We start from the raw sequence: 20,839 nt of genomic DNA on the forward strand, positions 1-20,839 counted from the left end.
GGGCACTCCCAATGTTCATGGATATTTTAGTTTGGAAGTCAGGTAGGCTATATAAGGCAGATGTGTCATTTAAGATGGACGTTTCTCAAACGCCAGGAGAACAGAACTATTACTGTTATTATTAAAGCTGATCTACTTAATGCAGTAAACAGCTGTCAGTATTAATTCTACAGACCCCTGATATTTGTACAGAAGAGAGAGACTCAAAGTGATGGTCACACTGTGGAGTCTAACCCAAAATGTTTGCCTTCACTCACACAAGCCAACAGAAAAATGTGCTTTACATCAACACACATAAAATGCCATAATGTATGTATAGAATTTACCATTTGCTTGTGAGATGGTTATTTACATTTGTTTTGTTCACTGAAATTTCTACAAAAATGTAGCCTACTGTTTAGTGGGTGGCTCAAATCTAAAGACGTGATTGAATGTCTATTGAATGTTGGAAATACTTTGATATTGTGAAATAAAAACTTGACTTGTTTATATATAAATAGCCTACCGTATGTATAAAATGTCAATGTCAAATTTGTATGGTGGTTTGTTAGGAGCAGTGGAATTATAGTAGAGCCAGCCTGCCATTGCAGACCAATTATTGCACTGCATTGCATTTGCAAGCGGCACAGCAATTGAAAATGAGCTAGCTTGTAGCTAGCGTCAGGCAGCTTCCCAGGCTAAGTGACAGCTGTTGTGAAGAAGCTTAAGAGGGTTTCAGGTTAACTGAGTATCCTTTAATTAATCATAAATGACGATGAATAATAAGACGATTTATCTCAATTTAACACTTCAAATTGTCTTTGAATGTCTTTTACAATTCACATGCATTTTAATCTAGATTTTTCTCAAATGGTATTTACACTCATAGATTGGACCTTCAATGTGTGTGTGTGTGTGTGTGTGTGTGTGTGTGTGTGTGAGAGAGAGAGAGAGAGAAATACAGGGAATATTCTAGGCTGGTGTACTATGTTCATTGTTCTCACACACATTTCGTCCATGACAATCATTAGGCCAAGACCCTTGCACCTCATATGGGGTGGTGTGTGTTCATGAACACTATTTAAATTGCTCTAGCGTCCGGTAATCAATAATGCTAATAGCAAGTATTTTACTGCCCCCATGTGGTTGTTTATATATTTGCATTCAAACCGACATTTACGACATTTGCCAGTTTGTAGAGCTTTAACCGGCTTTAACGATGGTGCTCTAAAATAAATATATCAATAATTTGATATGTTTAATTTCCTGGTGGACATTTCATTGATTAGAATTGTAGCCTACTCCTTAGATTGGTACAATTCTAGAGCTAAATATATGACTTCCTTGATTGTAGACGAGCGCCTCATTTGCGACACTCACTGACAAGCGACGGCAGGACTTGGAGGAGAGCCGCAAAGCGTTGTGTTTTGGACTGGGGGAGGTCATTAGAAAGTGAGCAGCACGGGTCCGTTTGGTTCTGGTGACAGTGACTCACGGTACCAGCAGAGCTGTCTGATGCCGTCCGGTGTGACTCATACATAATTCAATAGATTTGTGTAGTGTTTCAATTGCTGCGAAATGCTTCGTCTGCTCCTGCGGCTCAGGCCGAGCGCCGCGGCCGGGTTCCCTGCCTGTCCCCGTGTCCTCTCCGGGCCTGCTGCGCTCAGACCCGGGACAACTGGCCGTTTGAGGCGGCTTCACTCCGGAGCAGCGTCCCGGGGCAGGGCTGCATGCGGAGGGGTTAACGGCGTCGTCTTCACGGGCCACAGGATAGGTTTCCCGCGGTGTCCTCAGCCTGCCAGCAGCTGTCAGACGAAGCGCTTCTACAGCCTGCCCCCTCACCAGAAGGTAGGTTAACTTACCCTGCCTGCCTACCCGTTTAGGTTGCTAATGGCAACGTTAGCTAGCATTGTTTGGCTATTGATAGCTGTGGCTAGACGAGTGAGGTTCCATTTTGAGAGTTTGATGGTTTCCTAGCACAGCTAGGTCCAGGGAGGTCCAAGGGGTCCCCAGCAAAAGGACAAACAGACCACGACCTTAGAAAATCTATACGAATGAATGTTCTGCAGTGGTGGAAGAAGTATTCAGATGTTTGACTTGATCTAAGTAAAAGTAGAAATACCACTGTAAAAAATACTTTGTTACAAGTTGAACTTGAAAGTTTGGGGACCCCATGTATCTGGCTGGTACCTGTAGCACTTAGCTAAATGTTACCAGATGTTTATCTGACCTTGAAGCCAAAACGACACAAAAACATGGAGAAACTCATGGTTGATGATCCACTTGTCCCCCCAAAGGGATCAGGTAATGGTGATGGAGCAACTGTTGTTACAAAACTGACCCTTCCTAACATTTACATTGCCCTTATATGAAGCTCCAGTCAGGATGCTGTAAACTGACAGAGTGCCACCCAGGGTTATTTTTTAATTGAATAGGAGGAAAAGCTTGCCGATGGTGCCAGAGAGTGAGGGACTGTCTGTGATTGCTTTGATATTTGGCTCTCCACTTGGCTATGTGATGATTTTTCTCACTTGTCACTAACTGTCGTCCTGCCGTTGCTTGTGTGTGACAGGTCGAGCTGCCTGCACTCTCTCCCACCATGCAGACAGGAACTATCGCTCGCTGGGAGAAGAAGGAGGGAGAAAAGATCAACGAGGGCGAACTTATAGCAGAGGTTAGGAGCCGTGTGTGTGTGTGTGTGTGTGTGTGTGTGTGTGTGTGTGTCTATAGAGTATCATCAACACTACGCATTATTTATTTTCAATGTTTCTGTCTGTGTAGGTGGAGACTGACAAGGCCACAGTGGGGTTTGAGATGATGGAGGAATGCTATCTGGCCAAGATCCTGGTTCCTGAAGGGACCCAGAACGTCGCTATAGGAGCAGTGATCTGCATCACAGTTGACAGGTAAGTGTCTGTATATATCGGTCCCTGTAGGATGTGAACTAAGGATGTGAACTAACCACTTTACTAGTGGTTTTGGAGTTAAACAGCTGACTGACTCAACTGAAAGACTTCCAACGGGCTCTGCTGAAAGGTCTAGCTGTAAATGCTCTCTAAAATTGAAACCTGTTACGAGAGACCTGTATGCACTTGGGGCAATTGTATATATTTTTCATGCTTCTCCTTTTCTTCATAATGAGTAATTTCCAACTGCGTTTAAAATCATCTTGATGAGACAAGAATGTGCTATAGGCTCTCCATGGCTTGATATAAATATACTGTATATCATGTTCTCAAATTATTTTCATTCATTAGCATCATACGTGGGACACCTCCACTCTTGTCTTCACACCGCTTTTGTAGTTGGTTCACATGTCTTTGCTCATTAGCTGAAAATCCTTCAAAAGTCTCTTTTCAAATTAATGGTAAACTTCATTTGTGTTTTAACCCATTGATACCTGATGCAGCATTTGTGTGTGTATCCCTTTAAGACCGCAAACCGCGAATACACGCAAATGCTGCATCAGGTATCAATGGGTTAACGGTTCATGGATTGAATCATTGGGATGTTTTCCTTTTTTAAAGTGAAAATAACTGCATGCACTGGTCAAGAATGGTGCAGTGGCTCTAGGTGTTTGTCACAATGGTGACACCACTCAATCAGGATATTGCTTAATAAGACTTTGCTATGCTACATTAGGGTTATGGCATAGAAGGTAGATTCTCCCATGTTAAAGCTGATAAATTGCCATTCAGAGTCACATGTGTGTCATACTATGGTGTATCCATTTTGTGTCCCACTTAACTGTAATGACTGTACATTACATACATCTGTATGGCTGCTTCTTTGTCAAATTAACAAGTTGTTTGGACAGAATTCTGACAGTAAGTTGTTTTCATTATATTTTCATTCCATATCAAAACTCAAGTAGTTTTCATTCAGCATGTCTCTACTTGATGTGTTAATCGTTTGATTGTGTTTATGTCTAATATCTGTATATATTTCTCTGGTAGTCCTGACCTCATCCCAGCCTTTAAGGATGTCACATTGGACTCACTAAAAGCAGCTGGTGCCACGCCTTCATCAGCAGCCGCTCCTCCTCCTCCTCCTCCTGCAGCCCCAGGCAGCTCTTACCCCACACACTTGAAGGTAGATATGCCCTCATATTAACAAAGTAGTCCGTTACCAATACCAACGTGATTACTGATCAATAGAATTGGGGTGCAGTGGCAATGTCTTCAAATTTGAATCATAACTTTTCATGAGGAAAAACAAAATGCTAAATCTATATTTCTTGTTTATTGGGATTCAAGAGATTGCTGAAGAAGCTTTGCATCCTTCGATTTACAAAAACAGATTTTTAAACCACACTATGAAGCCAAAAAAATAATGAAGAAACTGGAGTTGTCATTATTAATTTCACAATTGAAATTGTATCCCTAACATAAACTTAAAACCACGTAAAACCCCCCTTAACTGTTGTAAAATTACTTATTGCTTTTATAGAACGGTTACTCTTAGGGATGCACACAATTAATCGAATTCGATTAATTGCTTGTTAAGGATTTACTCGAGCAAAGAAAAATTACTCGATCAAAACAAAACATAAAAGCAACGCATTAAATTGTGTTTTCAAATCATTTTTCAATGATCTCCAGAGGGCGCAATTATATCACTGTAACAGACTGTGTTCAGCGTGTATGCGAGGCTCTGTGTTTGTCCCCTCAAGAGTTGCCGTACAATAGGAAGTGAGGGACTTTGTTGTTGACCAGAGAGCTGGTGTGTGCTAACGCTAGGAGCTAACTGAGAATGAATGTGGGAAACGTGTTATAACGTTACAGCCTGACTCTCATTTATTGTTTTAACAAAGTGTAAGTAATAGGCGGACCCGGACACTCGGCTACATCACTATAGCCCTTTTCAGACAAGTCATAAGATGCTGTTCAAGTAGAACAGTGTTCATTCGGATAAATTGGCTCACCTGGAGTAACCCCGCGTCACAATCTGCGTGGGTAAGTGAGCCCCTGCGGCCGTGACGGGGATTCTGGGCAAATGTTGACATGTCTAAAAAGTTATGCCTCCACGTTTTTATGTGTTTCATAGCGTAGGCTATGCTATGCAATGCTGTGAGAAATATACAATATGTTGCTGCTGCATAAATAAAAGTTTTATTGACGAAAAAACGCATTTGGTATGGTTTGGAAAGTTTTGTATTTTTAATTACAATTACCGGTAATCGATTGATTGATTGATTGTTAACGTTAGCAATGATCGAGTTTGGAATTTGCGGAAAATGTGCATCCCTAGTTACTCTATATACGTAGCCTACCTGATGGCAATTGGCAAGGTTTCATAAAATAAACACACAGACAAACAAAAAAAAGCAATATTGATAATAAATACCGTTCTTCCGCCAGGCAATGTAGTCATTCAGCAGCGATTTTAGCAGAATGGTTGTCAAGCAACACCGCAGACTGATGCAGTGATACTGTGATGCAGATGAGACGCAGCAACACAGACTGACACAGTAATACTGTGATGCAGATGAGACGCAGCAACATAGACTGACACAGTAATACTGTGATGCAGATGAGACGCAGCAACACAGACTGACACAGTAATACTGTGATGCAGATGAGACGCAGCAACACAGACTGACACAGTAATACTGTGATGCAGATGAGACGCAGCAACACAGACTGACACAGTAATACTGTGATGCAGATGAGATGCAGCAACACAGACTGACACAGTAATACTGTGATGCAGATGAGATGCAGCAACACAGACTGACACAGTAATACTGTGATGCAGATGAGACGCAGCAACACAGAATGACACAGTAATACTGTGATGCAGATGAGACGCAGCAACACAGACTGACGCAGTAATACTGTGATGCAGATGAGACGCAGCAACACAGACTGACACAGTAATACTGTGATGCAGATGAGACGCAGCAACACAGACTGACGCAGTAATACTGTGATGCAGATGAGACGCAGCAACACAGACTGACGCAGTAATACTGTGATGCAGATGAGACGCAGCAACACAGACTGACACAGTAATACTGTGATGCAGATGAGATGCAGCAACACAGACTGACACAGTAATACTGTGATGCAGATGAGATGCAGCAACACAGACTGACACAGTAATACTGTGATGCAGATGAGATGCAGCAACACAGACTGACACAGTAATACTGTGATGCAGATGAGATGCAGCAACACAGACTGACACAGTAATACTGTGATGCAGATGAGATGCAGCAACACAGACTGACACAGTAATACTGTGATGCAGATGAGACGCAGCAACACAGACTGACGCAGTAATACTGTGATGCAGATGAGATGCAGCAACACAGACTGACACAGTAATACTGTGATGCAGATGAGACGCAGCAACACAGACTGACACAGTAATACTGTGATGCAGATGAGACGCAGCAACACAGACTGACGCAGTAATACTGTGATGCAGATGAGACGCAGCAACACAGACTGACACAGTAATACTGTGATGCAGATGAGACGCAGCAACATAGACTGACACAGTAATACTGTGATGCAGATGAGACGCAGCAACACAGACTGACACAGTAATACTGTGATGCAGATGAGACGCAGCAACATAGACTGACACAGTAATACTGTGATGCAGATGAGACGCAGCAACACAGACTGACACAGTAATACTGTGATGCAGATGAGACGCAGCAACACAGACTGACACAGTAATACTGTGATGCAGATGAGACGCAGCAACACAGACTGACACAGTAATACTGTGATGCAGATGAGACGCAGCAACACAGACTGACACAGTAATACTGTGATGCAGATGAGACGCAGCAACACAGACTGACACAGTAATACTGTGATGCAGATGAGACGCAGCAACACAGACTGACACAGTAATACTGTGATGCAGATGAGACGCAGCAACACAGACTGACACAGTAATACTGTGATGCAGATGAGACGCAGCAACACAGACTGACACAGTAATACTGTGATGCAGATGAGACGCAGCAACACAGACTGACGCAGTAATACTGTGATGCAGGTGAGACGCAGCAACATAGACTGACACAGTAATACTGTGATGCAGATGAGACGCAGCAACATAGACTGACACAGTAATACTGTGATGCAGATGAGACGCAGCAACACAGACTGACACAGTAATACTGTGATGCAGATGAGACGCAGCAACATAGACTGACACAGTAATACTGTGATGCAGATGAGATGCAGCAACACAGACTGACACAGTAATACTGTGATGCAGATGAGACGCAGCAACACAGACTGACACAGTAATACTGTGATGCAGATGAGACGCAGCAACACAGACTGACACAGTAATACTGTGATGCAGATGAGACGCAGCAACACAGACTGACACAGTAATACTGTGATGCAGATGAGACGCAGCAACACAGACTGACACAGTAATACTGTGATGCAGATGAGATGCAGCAACACAGACTGATGCAGTAATACTGTGATGCAGATGAGACGCAGCAACACAGACTGACACAGTAATACTGTGATGCAGATGAGACGCAGCAACACAGACTGACACAGTAATACTGTGATGCAGATGAGACGCAGCAACATAGACTGACACAGTAATACTGTGATGCAGATGAGATGCAGCAACACAGACTGACACAGTAATACTGTGATGCAGATGAGATGCAGCAACACAGACTGACACAGTAATACTGTGATGCAGATGAGACGCAGCAACACAGACTGACACAGTAATACTGTGATGCAGATGAGACGCAGCAACACAGACTGACACAGTAATACTGTGATGCAGATGAGATGCAGCAACACAGACTGATGCAGTAATACTGTGATGCAGATGAGACGCAGCAACACAGACTGACACAGTAATACTGTGATGCAGATGAGACGCAGCAACACAGACTGACACAGTAATACTGTGATGCAGATGAGACGCAGCAACATAGACTGACACAGTAATACTGTGATGCAGATGAGATGCAGCAACACAGACTGACACAGTAATACTGTGATGCAGATGAGACGCAGCAACACAGACTGACACAGTAATACTGTGATGCAGATGAGACGCAGCAACACAGACTGTTTGATGCAGTAATACTGTGATGCAGATACAACATACTGTAGAGACGCAGCAACACACTGTTTGACGCAGTAATACTGTGGTCCCAGGTGTGTGTTTTGCAATGGCTTGGAATACAGCTCAGCCAATCACAATCAAGGAGCGGAACTATCCGTTTTATAAATGTTTGTATTGTATGTATGGTAAGTGTTGCATTGGCACATGATAGGTAAATATTTAGAAACTCTCAACAACATGGTACCTAACCCTCACTGTTGTATCTTTAACAAAAGGATAACTATTCATTGGGGGGGAAGTTACAAAAAAACATACAGTTGTAAATATGGCACACTGTAGATATTTACTAACCATGAAGCGTATAGACCTTATTCGATAACCCCGGACGGCACCATATTGTTGACAAACCGCAGCCGTAACGTAGTCCGGCAGAGTGTATAACAACAGTTATGGCTTCGTCAAAGAGTTTAATAATAAGTTTGGTCGGAGGTGCGGACACCTATAAAAAAACTGACTTAGAGTACCGGTAAATATAACTCATTATATTGCCAGGTATAACGTACCGGACATTGTGAATACAGTATTGGCATAGGCTACACGTCTCAGGAGCTGAAGGCTTTCAAATCCCTTGAGTCCTACGTTATAACTATTTCATCTGTGGCAATTGGTCTGACATTTTTACTTTTGTGCCACCAACGACATCATCATCATCATCATCAAACATTGTCGTGACAGCAAAGGTAAATAACCGTAACGTTCAATGTTTGTTTGATATGACGCTTGCTTGGATGAGCCCAATGTTTGCTACAAAAGTTAGCCTCTAGTCTCTTTCCCTTCCCGTTTGTGGACAGTAGCTAGTAGCTAACACCTGGGCTTTTATTGCTGCTATTACTACAGCCATGTATTATTACACAGCACACTATCGCTGTTGTGAAATAGCTCCTGACACAGTAAAAACGGCATTAAATAGGCTAGTAAGTAACGTTGGCTAGCGTCCTAAGCTATGACAGCTGTCAGTCACTTTTAAACAGCGCGCTGCGGAATGTCAACAAAATGGCGGCGGTGGGCGTGTCTGTACCTGAGTTACTTCATTTGAATAAGGTCTATTGTCTGTAATAGAAATGTATGTGTGTGTGTGTGTGTGTGTGTGTGTGTGTGTGTGTGTGTGTGTGTGTGTGTGTGTGTGCCTGCCTGTGCGTGCGCGTGCGTTACAGATTCTGCTTCCTGCCCTCTCTCCCACCATGACGATGGGTACAGTGCAGCGCTGGGAGAAGAAGGTTGGAGAGAAGCTGAGTGAAGGAGATCTGCTGGCTGAGATCGAGACTGACAAGGCAACCATTGGTAAAGCCACTAATGCTAATGTATAGCACAACTCTATCCACCAATACCTCTTTTTCACACACAATACTGATTCAGAGTATTAAACTGTTGGTATAATTCGTTACTTATTACTAGGGATGGGCAGTTTAAGTAATTAAAATATTTTAGTATTCTCATTAAATAATGAACTGTAATAGCAAAAAAAAGCGCGACAGCCCTAGATATCGCCCTTGATGGACTCTATGCCTTTTACATCACATCGCTTATATTTTGACATTCTGAGTGAGAGCAGAATTAGCTCAAGAGTTTGATGTATAATATCGTCGCTGTCGTTCCAGGACCTCGAATCTCCAAAACAGCAACTTTTCAGGAAGTTAAAAAAACCTGTTTGCTCTTGACATACTGAACCAAACGTCGTCAAAGTTGGCACATGTCTTAATTATAGTTAGTTTCCCGCTGAATGTGTCATTACTTTATTATCTTACCTGGATAAGCTCAAATGATGTTGTTTATATTATCAGTCCGAGTTGGAAGCACTCTGTCCCGGCCAGTCAGGCGGGAGAGAGTCGTATGCTCATGCACGAGCCCCAAGCTCCGGGCCGCGGGGGCGTGCGCAGCAGCCCTCCTCGGCTCTCATGCCGGGGGCTTGGGCATGGGGTGAGAACAGTCTGACATAACGTAGCGTTAACGTTACTTTATTCTCCTCAGAAAACACTCCAATTTGCATGTTAAAACAAGTTTGCAGCCTAGGAATAACTGGAAAACATTTGATTGATCTATTAACGTCAGAGGAAGCCAGGATTAGTCAAAACGATATCAGAAATCCATGGCACGTCTGCCGTGTGACTTTTCCGGGTTTAGTGTCCTGCGTCGGGGGGTACAGACGGAGGTAGGGGAGGAATTTCGAGGTTTGACTGACAGATTGAGGGCGAATGGCGTTACGAGATTTACTCACAAGCTCGTTTTAATGCTTTTCCATTGGTTGCATTTGGTAAAAACCACACCGAGACGTGAAGGGTGACCAATGGCACTGATTTATGTAAAGTAAAAAAGTGAAAAAAGGGACATTCGAGGTCCTGGCACAACAGCGACGATATATGCATGTCGTGTTAAAGTTGTGTGAACTGTTGCAGTTTTTAAAATGTAAACGGAGTCAGTCGGCTAGAGTCAGACACTCAAGCCTCCCAAAGCTCACGCTCCATAGGGTTCCATTGCCGTTGCCACCCAGTGACGCAGTTTGTTTACAAAATGCTGCTCGGCTGATCCCTCATATACTAGGCATGAGTCGATTTCTGGTTTTGCCGGTCCGGTCCGGTGTACGAGCTTAAACCAGTTTGATTTCCTGGTAACCATCAACTGACATGTTTCATTATGCCAGGAACTGGTCAATTAAAACGCAAATTAAAAGGCAGCCTCAGCAGTCTATGATACAGGGTTAAATCCAACTTGTATTGCATTAGTAATGAGCAACATGACAACTTGATTCATCTAATGTTTATTAGTTATAGTTACTTTGTTTATAAACTGACATACACAGACACAATCCGACGCTCGCATTGGCCCCCCGCGGTACGTGGGTATTAATGTTACTAACAACAGGTAACGTAACGTTACGTGTTATTACTCACCGGCTGTGTTGTGTTTACTAACGTGAAGTCAGACTTGCTGCTCGGTCAAGCCAGCCTGACAGAATGAAACGAAGGCTCATAAGGGAGTCTCTAGCTGTGTTTCCATTACAGTTTTTCGCAAAATAATTGCGATATTTCTACAACTTCGACAATGTACAATTGCGACTTGTAGGCGTTTCCATTGAAGTTGAGTTTGGTCTGACGGCGCGCACACCTGAACGCAATTCCCGTTACCAGCAGCTGCCACAGTGATTATGCACGGGGATCTGCCCCATATCCCGTCCCCTGCATGCATGCTCAAATCCAACCAATGGTCAATTCAAATCACAACATGAATTTACAACGCATATAAACAGCCTGATTATCAATTCAAAAGAAAATGAGTCGCAAAATGTTGCTGGCTGCGGTGAATGGAGTGAGCGCGACAGGCAGAGGAAAAAAGGTAGCCTAATAGCCTACAACTGGTCCGATTTAGAGATGGAGGGGAAAAGGCTGATTTGGTGCAATAATCGGAATGTCGTGTATTATAATTATAACATTGCACCTGAAACGTGTGTAATGTATTACTCCGTCTATTCACTTTAGTCACCGCACCGGTGTGTGCTTTTCATCCCCTCATCTCGGCGCTGTGCTTAATGCGCGCACACAGGCAGCCTGTCACCGTCACACGTCTTTCTGCTAGGTAGCGTTGCTTCAAAGTTTTCCACTTGCTGCGGAGGTTTTGCCACAGCTTATAGAAACCCTTTCTCCCTCATTTTCCAAAGGAGAAGATGGGTCACATGACGTGCAAATGCGGAAAAAGTGTTCCACTTTTGCGATAAACTGCTATATCGACACGTCTGAAAAACCACCTCATGAGAGCGCAAAAACTTTTTGCGATATTTGGGAGGTTTTTCGAAATTTACGTGTTTCCATTACCCAATTTCTATTGCGATATTTAGATTTTGCGCATTTCTGAGGGTAATGGAAACACGACTACTGAGAGCCGTACTGCTTAGGCGATCGCAGCAACATCAACGTAGATGAGATCAAATTTCACACAGAGCACCGTTTGATTGATTGATTGATATCTTTATTGATTCAATAAATGCAGAATTGTGCAAGACAATACAACAAAACAATATTGATCAAAAGGAGTAAAACACAATAAAGCCAGAGGGCTTGTTTCCATTGTGGTCCTTTCACCGTGAGTTTTCTGGTGAAGATGCAAATATAACGCTAAACGGGACAGTGCTACAGTGTAGGAAGTCGTGCAGCAATCACCACTCACCTGGTTAAAGATATGGTGCTCTTCAAAACTGTGAAAAAGGAGTCTTAAATCCATGCTTCTGATGATCGACCAATAATCCACCACGTTAAAAGTATTTCTCTAAAGTTGGCATCATCCAACAAGCTAGGTTAAAATTTTGATCTCAGAGGGCCATAACTTCACGCTGACAGACATGTGGTCAAATATGATCATTCATTCATTACACTATATCTCGCAGAGGGTCATTTAATAATTCGGTATACTGGTTAGATTCGGTATAAAGAGCAATATCGAACCGGTTTTAAAAGTTTCACACCGACCCATGCCTACTCTATACACTATCCCTAAGGTTTTAGGAGGCTGTTTGAAATTATACTTATACACTATCCCTAAGGTTTTAGTAGGCTGTTTGAAATGATACTTTATACACTATCCCTAAGGTTTTAGGAGGCTGTTTGAAATGCGCCTTAGCTTTTAGAATGCTTTTCTAGAGGGCGCCATAGGTCTTAATGGGATAAATACTAACTTCTATCCCTTTATATGCAACGCAGAAACACACACACACACACACACACACACACACACACACACACACACACACACACACACACACACACACACACACACACACACACACACATTTTAATACCCTTATTTGTGTTCACATTTAGACAAAAAATCCTTGAACACAAACATTAATAGATGCACAATCAATGGGAAAGCTTATAGTGACAGATGTATCTAGTCTGAATCTATGGATAAAGGAAACAGCGCCTCCTCCAAATGTGGCGACTGCCAATTATTGCAGAAATAGAACAGACACACACACACACACACACACACACACACACACACACACACACACACACACACACACACACACACACACACACACACACACAATTGTCTTACATCCTTAATGAAATGGCCTGAAAGTAAAAGGTAATTTGGTTATTGTTTGTATCTAGGGTTTGAGGTGCAGGAGGAGGGGTATTTGGCAAAAATCATGGTGCCAGAGGGCACTCGGGACGTCCCGCTGGGGATGCCACTCTGCATTATTGTAGAGAAGGAGAGTGATATCGCTGCCTTCAACAATTATGTAGAGACTGGCGTGGCAGAGGTCGCCACACCTCCTCCAGCCCCAGCACCGGTGAGACACACACACACACGCACACACACATACACATTCTTACTTTCAAATAAAAGTAAACATACACATACAATCCTCGAGATTGAACGCCTGATTTGTGAATGTTTGTGTTTACATTCTAGGCTGCAGCACCAGCTGTTGCAGCACCCACCCCTGCTCCTGTGGCTGCGGCCGCTGCCCCAGCGGCAGCCAGGAAAGGACGTGTGTTCGCCAGCCCCCTCGCCAAGAAACTGGCAGCTGAGAAAGGAATCGACCTGGCACAGGTCAGCGGTGAGTACGGCCTGACACAAGTCGTCACCAAGGCATATTTTGTGAGAATACTAGGGCCCCCAAAAAAATCTTAAATTAGTAGGGATGTCACGATATTTCGTCCCACGAAATTTCGCGATATCAAAACGTGATGATATCGTGGAGATGAAAAACTATATCCTGAGAAAAAGAACCTCTGAACATTGCTTTGCTTGAAATGGGGACTAAACCGACGCTCATTAAATAACCGACAAGATTAAATGCGCTATTTATAGATTAATGCATTGCTGGTGAAGTTTGCGCAACACTTATTCACGTTTCCCCGTGCAGTTATCCTCATGCGGACCCCGTGTTTCAGTGGATGACCGCAGCGCACTGACTGTGTGTGTCTGCCTCTGCCTGCACTGGCAGAGGCACGGACGGACACTCTGACAGGGAGACCCCGCCGGTCCAAGTGGCAGGCGAGATGTCTCCCCTTATCTCTAAAGACTAGACCTACAGTAGTCTGAAATTAACTAGTTCGTGCCATTGTTTCCACGGGAACAACATGTTGGGTAAGCAGTTAATAGTATAGCCTACAAATGAATCTCGCTCTGAATGCGTCTAATGTGCGCATAATAGGCTATCTGTCATTAGGCGATCATGCAGCTCTGTACTCCCGAAACAATTTCTAATTGCACGTTACGATTACCATGTCTAATTGTACGAGTAACTTTAACTTGATATGTTTCAATCGCCAATTAACGCTGCGCAATGCTCAACATACAGTGCAGTCAGAGAATTCATTGAAGAGGAATCATCCTCTTAAGAGGATGACAATTAAATATAAAGATAGTACTAGCCTACAATACACAGCTCGTTGCCTGCATAAGTTATTTGAGATATAGATTGTATAGTTTATTTTTCTTTTAGGCCTACCATGCAACAAACGTTTAGTTTGTGACAGTGTGACACATTATATTGCAAGATAAGCCTTATCTTCCATGTTGTTTTCTAATTTCCAACAACAGCATTTGTTTTGCATTTTGTGTATTTCAAATAAGACTATTTTTCCAGTCATATATTTTCATTATTCAAGTTTTGTAAAAAAAATAATAATATATATTGTATCGTATCGTTATCGTGAACCCTGTATCGTATCGTATCGTGAACTGAGGGTATCGTGACACCCCTATAAATTAGTGATCAATCTATTTGTATGGCTTTTTGTAGGTACAGGCAACAAGTAGAGTGAACGTAGTATAGGGAGACCTAAAATGAGCTATGATCAGGTTTTTTTACACGCATTTTGCTGTGTAGGTTCTGGCCCTGATGGACGCGTCACCAGGAAAGACATTGAGAGCTTTGTGCCACCCAAGGCTGCCCCTGTAAGTGAAGCACCTGCCATCTTCTGCATCCCTGTCTCTGTTAGGTTTCATTCTGTGTAATTATAAGTAACGATTCCAATTTCCACAATAAATAATCACAGAAATGCTGGCAATATAGAAATTTTTTATTTCATCTAGTATGTATGCAGTAGTTGAAAATAGGCAAAATGTTGATAGAATTTGTTCAAACTAAAATAGTAATCGTGATCACAACAACTGGCAAAATAATTAGGATTATTATTTTAGCCATAATCATGCAGTACTGTTAGAAAAACACAAACAATTTGGATGTTTGGATGCCTTACACACTGAAAGTAATCTTTGATGTATAATTTGCATTGGCAGGCTGTAGCTGCTACTACAGCTGCAGCTCCAGCTGCTCCTGCACCTGTTGTACCTATAGCTGCACCTACTGGCACCTTCACAGATATCCCTATCAGCAATATCCGCAAGGTGAGGACACAAATACACACACATACACATACAGAGGATTTATGGTCGTCCATTGTATTCGATAATGACTTCTTCTGCTCTAACTCCTTTGACAGTAGTCAGCTCCAAGTGGTTTGTACTGGGTTTGGTGTTGGATTGAGCACTGCAAAACAAACTCCCTGGGGTTTACACAGTGTAGCTCCGTTATCTTTGTCCTGCATTTCCACATTTCGCAGTAGCCTCTTTCCATAGTTTTGCCCTCCAGATAGGCACACAACAATTTCACTCACACTCAATTTATCAAAACAGACTCGACTAACACATCTCGTTCCTCTCCATGATGAATTCTGTACCAAAGCTGAAGTCTGAACTCTCTCTCCTCCAGGTTATTGCTCAGAGGTTGATGCAGTCTAAACAAACCATCCCCCACTACTATCTGTCTGTAGACATCAACATGGACCAAGTGCTGGAGCTTAGGAAGGATCTCAATGCTGTGAGTCTGTGGTTGGGAATAGAGTACCGCAGGGATGACATCTTTTTTTAGGCCAACCCGGAAGTTAGCATCACACTGGGATTTTGGTTAGATCCCTGAAATAAGGTCTGTGGTTTATGAGAAATGTATGAAACGGCGACCTTTGTATTCAGCACGATAATCTTCACAACTGAACACCATTCTTATGATTTTTGAAGCATAAATGCGATCGCGAAAAATCGCGATTTTCAGAAAATGTTTCAAAAATCACACATCATTTGTGAAGATGATCTTGCTGAGCACAAAGGTCTCAGTTTCATAAACCTTTGTTAACCACAGACCTTATTTCAGGCATTGAACCAAAAATCCCATTGACTTCCAGAAGAGGGAAGCAGGCGATGCCAACTTGCGGGTTTTAGGACTCATTCCTCTATCGGAGTGTGCAGACAGAATCAGGACAGAGGGGGAAATAGTTGTGTCATACCATACAACCATAGCTGACATAAGTCATTTCCTGTGTTTGTTCAACCCTTTCAGGAGGTTAAAGCCCAGAATATCAAACTCAGTGTGAATGACTTCATCATCAAAGCCAGTGCTCTGGCCTGTCTCAAGGTTCCTGAGGCCAACTCCTCCTGGATGGACACAGTCATTCGGGAGTGAGTAAACACACACACACACACACACCTCACTTTTTCTTCACCATTCTTACAGTTTGGAAAATATCAAAATATACAGCAAATTAATTAAATCCTTTCGAGGTTCCTAGTTTTGAGTTCCATTGCGCATAGGAATACATGTTTTCTTTGTATTAATTTGGATGATATTGACCAACCATCTTCACCTACCAAAATCTTAAAATCTAGTCAAGAAATGGAAAAGTCTGGGTTTTGGATGTTTTCTTTTTTTACACTGCAGGGGTCACCTTCTTGTTGTAAATGGTCTCTGTCACCACCAGACCACCTGTAAAACCTGTGTAGCTTGAACTGTTTCTTTGTTTGGACACATGGGTCAAATGTAGCAACAGCAGTTTAAACGAGGATTAATAGCCATATGCTATTCACCTTATGTTCAGACCTTACAGTGGGCCAAATTCTTCCGGGTCCTGTTAACACTTCCGGCGGTCATGGCGCAAAATAAGAGAGTTGTTTTTGGAGTGGACAGTGCAGGGGGTAAAATAAAGAATGTAGCCTACTACTTTGAGCTCGGTACACAGCAAGCAAGCGAGTATCCACTGTTAGCCAGGTCAGATAACGTTATCGTCGACAATGATGAGCACTTTCTTGTAAAACATACCTGGACTCCAACAAAGAAAGCTTCAGATAGTTTTCTCTCCTCCGAGCGCTCGAGCCACTTACGTCAATAAGACCCGCAGACGTTAACGTAATTCCCTGGAATGCAAGACTTAATGAGCCAGTTACATGGCGTTGCATTCTTAGACATTGCCGTTTGCTTTTATTTGGTATGTTACATACAATTGGCCAGATTATTAGTTAATTCAGAGTTAGATGATATTGGAGCAGCCAGCCATTTTCTTTTCTTTTCTTTTTTTAGCCGGAAGTCGTGACACGACCACACAACCGGGTCAAATGGGCGTGGCTACATAAGGTGAATAGGCTGGGGCTATACTGAATTGATATGAGCCCCTATAAAGAGTTATGAAGCAAGGATTATCAGCCATATGCTATAGGCTGGGGGGGGGGCTATACTGATATGAGCCCCTATAAAGAGTTATGAAGCGAGGATTATCAGCTATCAACCTTATTTCTAGCGGCCATGATGCCTATGCGTTTTTCTTCCGGTGTGATCCTCCCAGCCTTGTTGCTGACAGCTTGACACCCATCTGGGCGAACGGAGCAAATCACTAATCAGGTCCAGCTTGGCAAAAATCTCGTCGATAAATATCCCTTTAAGAGCGCAGTGTGCAGCCTACTGTGGCTAATGTTAGCGGCTAGCTAGCTATGTTACATGGCAGTAAACCACCACTAAATGACCAAATTGATTTCACTTTTAACCATTTCGAGTAACACTGTTTCCATACGGACCCCCAGCGTGGGTTAGTTGTTTATAACGTGACTATATTTATAACTTTTATAACATACTCCAGTTTCCGGTTTATAATTCGGGTCTGCAGCCAAAGAGTATAACAAAGAAAATGGCAAGCTGCAACAATAAGTCACATTAAACTGGAACTTGTACCCACAATTATTTGTACAGTGGGGCATTCAAAAATAAGGTGGATAGGCTGGGGCTATACTGATATGAGCTATAGGCTGGGGCTATACTGATATGAGCCATATGCTATAGGCTGTGGCTATACTGATATGAGCCCCTATAAAGAGTTATGGTTGCATTTGTGTGTGTCTGTCTGTTTTGTTTTTTGTTTTGTGCAGAAATCATGTTGTGGATGTGAGTGTAGCAGTGAGCACAGCCAATGGTCTGATCACACCCATAGTGTTCAACGCCCACACCAAAGGTTTGGCTGCCATCAGCTCTGATGTGTCTGCTCTCGCTGCCAAGGCAAGAGACGGCAAACTGCAGCCGCATGAGTTCCAGGTACAACATGCGGAATCCCACACACATGAACATTATCTGTCTACGGGTATTTGCAATTTGACTGCCTCTTCTAAAAAATAATAAACAGGGGTCCTCACTTGTCAACCAGCAAATCATTGTAACTTTGTTCTTCAATGTTTGTGTTTTCCCCCCCAGGGAGGTACATTCACTATCTCTAATTTAGGGATGTTTGGCATCAAGAACTTCTCAGCGATCATCAACCCTCCTCAGGCCTGTATCCTGGCTGTCGGAGGCTCAGAGAAACGGCTGCTGCCTGCCGATAATGAAAAAGGGTTGGTGTCGTGACTAGTAATGCTATGCATGCACTATACTAGCACAAGTAGAAGAGATGTCAGAACTTGAAGATTTGGCTTGTGCAGCACAGTGATGCATCAATTTAATCTTTTGCAGGTTCGATGTAGCCAGTGTGATGTCGGTGACGTTGAGCTGCGACCACCGGGTTGTGGACGGGGCGGTCGGCGCCCAGTGGCTCGCGGAGTTCCGCAAGTTCCTGGAGAAACCTGTCACCATGCTGCTGTGATTGGACAATTACGGTCACGAAACTGCTGTGACAGGTTGAGACCTCTCACCGAAGTGATCTGATTGGTGTAAACTGGTCTCGATCCTCCTGTGATTGGCAAGCCTACCACCCAGGTCACTTCCAGTCTCCCTGAAAGGGAAGAGGCAGAACTCACTCCACTTCTGTCTTGCTGTATCTCTCATCTCTCTCTCTCTCCCTCTCTCTCTCTCTCTCTCTCTCTCATATTCTATTTATTGAGGCCCAATTTCTCATGTGAGACCAGAATTAGGTAAAATTTTGCCTTTGTGTAGAGACTGGCTATATGTCCCTGAAACATTGCAAATGTTTTATGAAGGGAAGGTGTTACAGGTCCAACCAGTGGGCGTATTTATCCAGAAGTCTATATGTGTGTGTGTCTCTACACAGTTTATCTGTGATGTTATGTGAATGTGATAAAGATCACAGGAACAGCAGCTATATCTTGGTTCCACTGTCTTTTGAGTGGAGGGTACTGGCTCGTCTTGTCTGCAGAGGGCGCTGCAAGCAAGAAGCTGGGGAGAAATGTAAGTTAACATTGCTGAACATAGAGCTCAGAACTAAAGAGACACACACTCAAGCCTGTCCCCATTCACTGCTCATCAATACACATTTGTGCTGCCTAAATTCGTTCTATGTAACATTTTGTGTGTTTTCTCATCTGTGGGTGTGGACTGAATGCAGTGCTGTATATATGGCGGTGAGCTTTGTAGCTGCATGGGACAATCAGGGAGGTTGTCATAAGCAGCTATAGTGTATTGTAGCTGTTTGGTTGAATTAACCTAGCTTTCATGAGGCTTCACCATATTATTTCATATATGTTCAGTCTTTAATGATTTCAGACAACATTCTTAAAGGAAGCACTTAACGGTTTTGCCAACTCGCTCTCTCTTCAGTGTGAATGTTTATTTTCTAAACCTGGGATAACTTTGACACTTACCTTTTGAAACTGTATCTGAGAATGGAAATGCACAAAGCTGGTGCTGGATGTATTCCTGTTATTTGAATAAATGGGGGAGAAGTCAACCTTCTGACATAGGCTCTTTGGTTTGGGTTTTTATACCTACACTTTGAATAAAAACCCAAATTAAAGCCTTTATGAACACTTCAACAATGTGATCACAAAATCATAAGACTAATATTTCTATTAAATTAAAGAAATATAAATATTTAACATTAAACTTGGAACCAGAAGTTGGAGTCCTGGGTAAATTCCTACTGCATCAGCTAATGGGTTTGATAAAAACGAAATGACTAAATAATAGAAATATTAATACTAGAAAAAATTATTTATAGTAATTTGTGTTTGTGACCCAAAGCTGTTAACAGTGGTTCTCTTGACTTTCTGGCCCTGAAAACGGGTCAGCTACAGTAGTTGCGTCTACTCTTCAGTGTGTGAAGTGTAGCACCCACAATGCCAGAGTTAGGGCTTTGTTTCCCACTATGGTACCCATGCTAATGTTAATGTATGCACTCTGTAGTACAAGGCTGTGTAAAGGTTTACACCAAATGGTGTCTGTAAAGCTCTAGGCTAATGTCCATCTCTCTTTAATTTTCCAACACAGTTGTTTGTCTAAGGAACATCCTTGAATGCCCAAGAACAATAAAAGATCCACAACACCCCAGCTAGCAGATCATGGGCAAGCCGGAAACCAATTCGGCGGGCCCCCGTCGGCAGCCGCAGCGGCCCCACTGCGTTCTTGCTCATCGGTTATACAGCGGGCCGCCGGGTGGCATGCCGCTGGTATTGCAACTCCCAGCCCCACTATACATTGTTATGCTAATATCCCAGTGGTTCTCAACCTGTGGTAGGG

At 42.9% G+C, this 20,839-nt stretch overlaps 1 protein-coding gene across 1 annotated transcript; it reads left to right on the top strand.

Annotated features, from left to right (window-relative positions):
- The first annotated feature begins 1,390 nt into the window (after positions 1–1,390).
- On the top strand, positions 1,391–19,897 carry LOC310773805 (dihydrolipoyllysine-residue acetyltransferase component of pyruvate dehydrogenase complex, mitochondrial-like). Its single transcript, XM_083633756.1, has 14 exons — positions 1,391–1,827; positions 2,552–2,653; positions 2,761–2,885; positions 3,936–4,071; positions 9,264–9,390; positions 13,215–13,396; positions 13,519–13,666; positions 14,945–15,012; positions 15,358–15,465; positions 15,830–15,937; positions 16,454–16,572; positions 18,307–18,469; positions 18,626–18,762; positions 18,881–19,897. Exons 1-14 carry the CDS (start codon positions 1,558–1,560, stop codon positions 19,008–19,010), a joined length of 1,923 nt encoding a protein of 640 aa, XP_083489882.1. The 5' UTR covers positions 1,391–1,557; the 3' UTR covers positions 19,011–19,897.
- The last annotated feature ends 942 nt before the right edge of the window (positions 19,898–20,839 follow it).

The sequence above is a fragment of the Poromitra crassiceps genome (assembly GCF_964638095.1).
Source record: "Poromitra crassiceps genome assembly, chromosome: 1".
Taxonomy (NCBI): Eukaryota; Metazoa; Chordata; class Actinopteri; order Beryciformes; family Melamphaidae; genus Poromitra; species Poromitra crassiceps.

What these genes read in the sequence shown, in the direction of transcription:
- LOC310773805 (XM_083633756.1), top strand. Translation starts at nt 1,558, where the DNA reads ATGCTTCGTCTGCTCCTGCGGCTCAGGCCGAGCGCCGCGGCCGGGTTC. An exon ending in GCCTGCCCCCTCACCAGAAG is followed by an intron (nt 1,828 to 2,551) that starts GTAGGTTAACTT and finishes TGTGTGTGACAG; the next exon opens with GTCGAGCTGCCTGCACTCTC. An exon ending in CTCCTCCAGCCCCAGCACCG is followed by an intron (nt 13,397 to 13,518) that starts GTGAGACACACA and finishes TTTACATTCTAG; the next exon opens with GCTGCAGCACCAGCTGTTGC.